Genomic DNA, 2,519 nt, shown 5'->3' on the forward strand with positions numbered 1-2,519 from the left:
ATCACTGTAAAAATTAGTACAGTAATTGTTTTACTACAAGTATAAGAATTTACTTAAAGTGTGTGAGACATGTCATGAAGATATGGAGTTGACCGCAGGACTAGGCTAGGAGGGACACGTTTATGTAAACTATGATGAGCAACCTCCATGGTGTTGCTGTTGCAAGGGAAAATAAGCCTGCATGCAATGTCCAAGAACATGTTTTTGTTTAATGGTCAGTGACACACTTCCCCAAATATGTGATGTACATGGAATCTATATGAGGATCCAGTAAATAAATATGAATGTCCCTCCAATGATTGTGTGCATTGTCAATATTTGACGTATTATTCTAGAACACCGGTGCAGTTGCAACACAATACATAATTCTTCCCATTAGAAAGCACTGGACTGTGCATTTAATTTTACTGCTAGATCAATGCTGTTTCAATTATATACAAATGACTGTGATATTGCCTGGTAGGTCGCTCGCAGTGTTTGATAGCAAATCTATAAGCTGGTTATAATGGTCTTCTGTCAATGTTCAAAATATGAAAATGTACAGGGATGAGTGTCCATGCCAGATACATACCTTGTTAGTCAGATTTTCTTTGTTGTTCAGAGCTTTATTCCTTCTCAATTTTATAGATGGCGAGCGAAGCAGATTTTTGATCCGACTCTTTATTGTGGAACCCTCCACCGTCATCTTGAAAAATAAATTCTGACTGATCTCTTTAATCGGTTGATACAATTAGTACATGCAAATATGGAAACCGGTGGTGAAATACAGACACAATCATTTCTACTTCACCAAAATAAATAAATCAAATATACAGGAATATGCGGTCATGCTTCCTACAGGTTCAATGAGCTGGTTCTGTCAGCATGTGTGCAGTTCTCGTTGATTTCATGCCCTGCTCTGCCTAGAAAGCTTTTTCGCATTATCTGTTCTTCTTGGATCGCATTCTGATCCACGGAGAGGGATCTCTCTCTGCATTTGGAAAAAATGGTAAATGTTCTCAGATTGTCAACAGGATTAGCTACTTCGACGTTCGGGTCACGGAAGACAGTCACGTCTCCGCTCCTCTTGTCATTGCCTCCTCAACGAGAACTCACCAATGATTGGCAAACTGGATCTGTGGCACAACACCAGTTGGTTAGCCAGCTAGCCAAGCTTTCAGCCATAGAATTAGGAATTAGAATACGGTTCTCTATGGTCCCAGCTGTCTCTTGCGTCCCCATATGGGCAAAAAAGATACTAACGTTTGCTTAACACTCAATAAGAATATGCCCAGTGCTATTGCATACGAGCATGTCATTTGACAATGTTAACAAACTAGCATTGTATCTAACAATAGTTAGCTAGCTAGATATTTAGCCGTGCTTATAGGGGCTAAGGTTAGCACAGGCGCCTTGGGCACTAGCTACCTTGCCATTGCTACAATCTTTTTCCTGGTTCTGCAATGCATTGTTTAATGATCACACATTGCAACATATCTAGCTTTCTTTTTATATCGTTCCCTTTCGTTAAGACGATGATCTAAATCACGACTGTCAGGGCAGACCTCCTTGTCTCGCTTAGTTGCTAGTATCAACATTTACAGTCGTTAGTTTTGATTACACTGGACAAGCAATCTGACCCAGATCTCACCTTATCTGGTCAAGTCATTGTCGCCATCTAGCGGTGGTTGAAAGCGGCTGGGACATCTCATGTGGAGCTCCCGACTGGGCCTGTCTGCCACTGTCAACTTGTTTTGTGTCTCCTAACTCGAATGCAACATTTGAATGAAAAGTCGGCTAATGGCGACTTTTAGCTATTGAAAATGTAAACAGCGAATTATAGTTGGCTTGAAAAATATATAATTTTCGAACCTTTTATTTTCAAGACTTTAAACCTTTTATTAATCATCTACATGCAGTACACGTTAGTCCCAAATTCCTTGTGTGCTGCTTAACAGGGCAGTTGCTCCATATTATAGTTTGCATCATCTTCACCCTATATGACTACACTAATACTTGTACGGTGGCCAATGAGGTGAACCTCCTAATGGAGTCCAAGTCACTCTACTGCCATAATGCTATTCTGGATCCCTTTTATTTTACACATCCAAGTGGGGTTTGGGGAGCTGGTCAGTAAAAGCCTTAGATGGTCTGTTGGTTGTAGAGTCTGCTGGTGTCACAAGTATACATGGGGGGGGGGGGGGGGGGGGGGGGGGGAATTGGGAGGACCCCCTTCAGTCAGTGTAGTTCAACTGAGCTGAGAGGAAGTTTTAGAACAAATGTGCCCTTAGAGCATTTGGTCTGCTGCTAGACTGGAGCAATGCAGTGAAGATGTAGGCAATTGTGCATGTCCAACCTGGTCGCAAAACATTTTGTATTATGTACAGACAATCCATTAGTATGTTACGTTGCGTACTAATTCTTGAATGTCTAATACCCATTTTGTATGATATGTTTCGAATTACAATTCGTACTATAATGTTACGAATTTGCTAAACGTATATATTACGAATTCTTGCTAAGTGGCTAGCTGGCTAACA

General features: G+C 40.8%; 1 protein-coding gene across 7 annotated transcripts in view; it reads right to left on the reverse strand.

Moving 5' to 3' along the window:
• Positions 1 to 1,030, reverse strand: part of LOC139384201 (mitogen-activated protein kinase-binding protein 1-like) — a 61,782-nt gene extending 60,752 nt beyond the window's left edge. For all 7 annotated transcript variants that reach the window (XM_071128926.1, XM_071128928.1, XM_071128923.1 and 4 more), the window contains exon 1: positions 572 to 1,030. In XM_071128926.1, the coding sequence (XP_070985027.1) occupies positions 572 to 685 (114 nt within the window). In that variant the 5' untranslated portion in view covers positions 686 to 1,030. The remainder of the gene's footprint in view (positions 1 to 571) is intronic.
• Between the last annotated feature and the right edge of the window lie 1,489 nt (positions 1,031 to 2,519).

This window comes from Oncorhynchus clarkii, chromosome 25, assembly GCF_045791955.1.
Source record: "Oncorhynchus clarkii lewisi isolate Uvic-CL-2024 chromosome 25, UVic_Ocla_1.0, whole genome shotgun sequence".
In the NCBI taxonomy this organism is placed as follows: domain Eukaryota; kingdom Metazoa; phylum Chordata; class Actinopteri; order Salmoniformes; family Salmonidae; genus Oncorhynchus; species Oncorhynchus clarkii.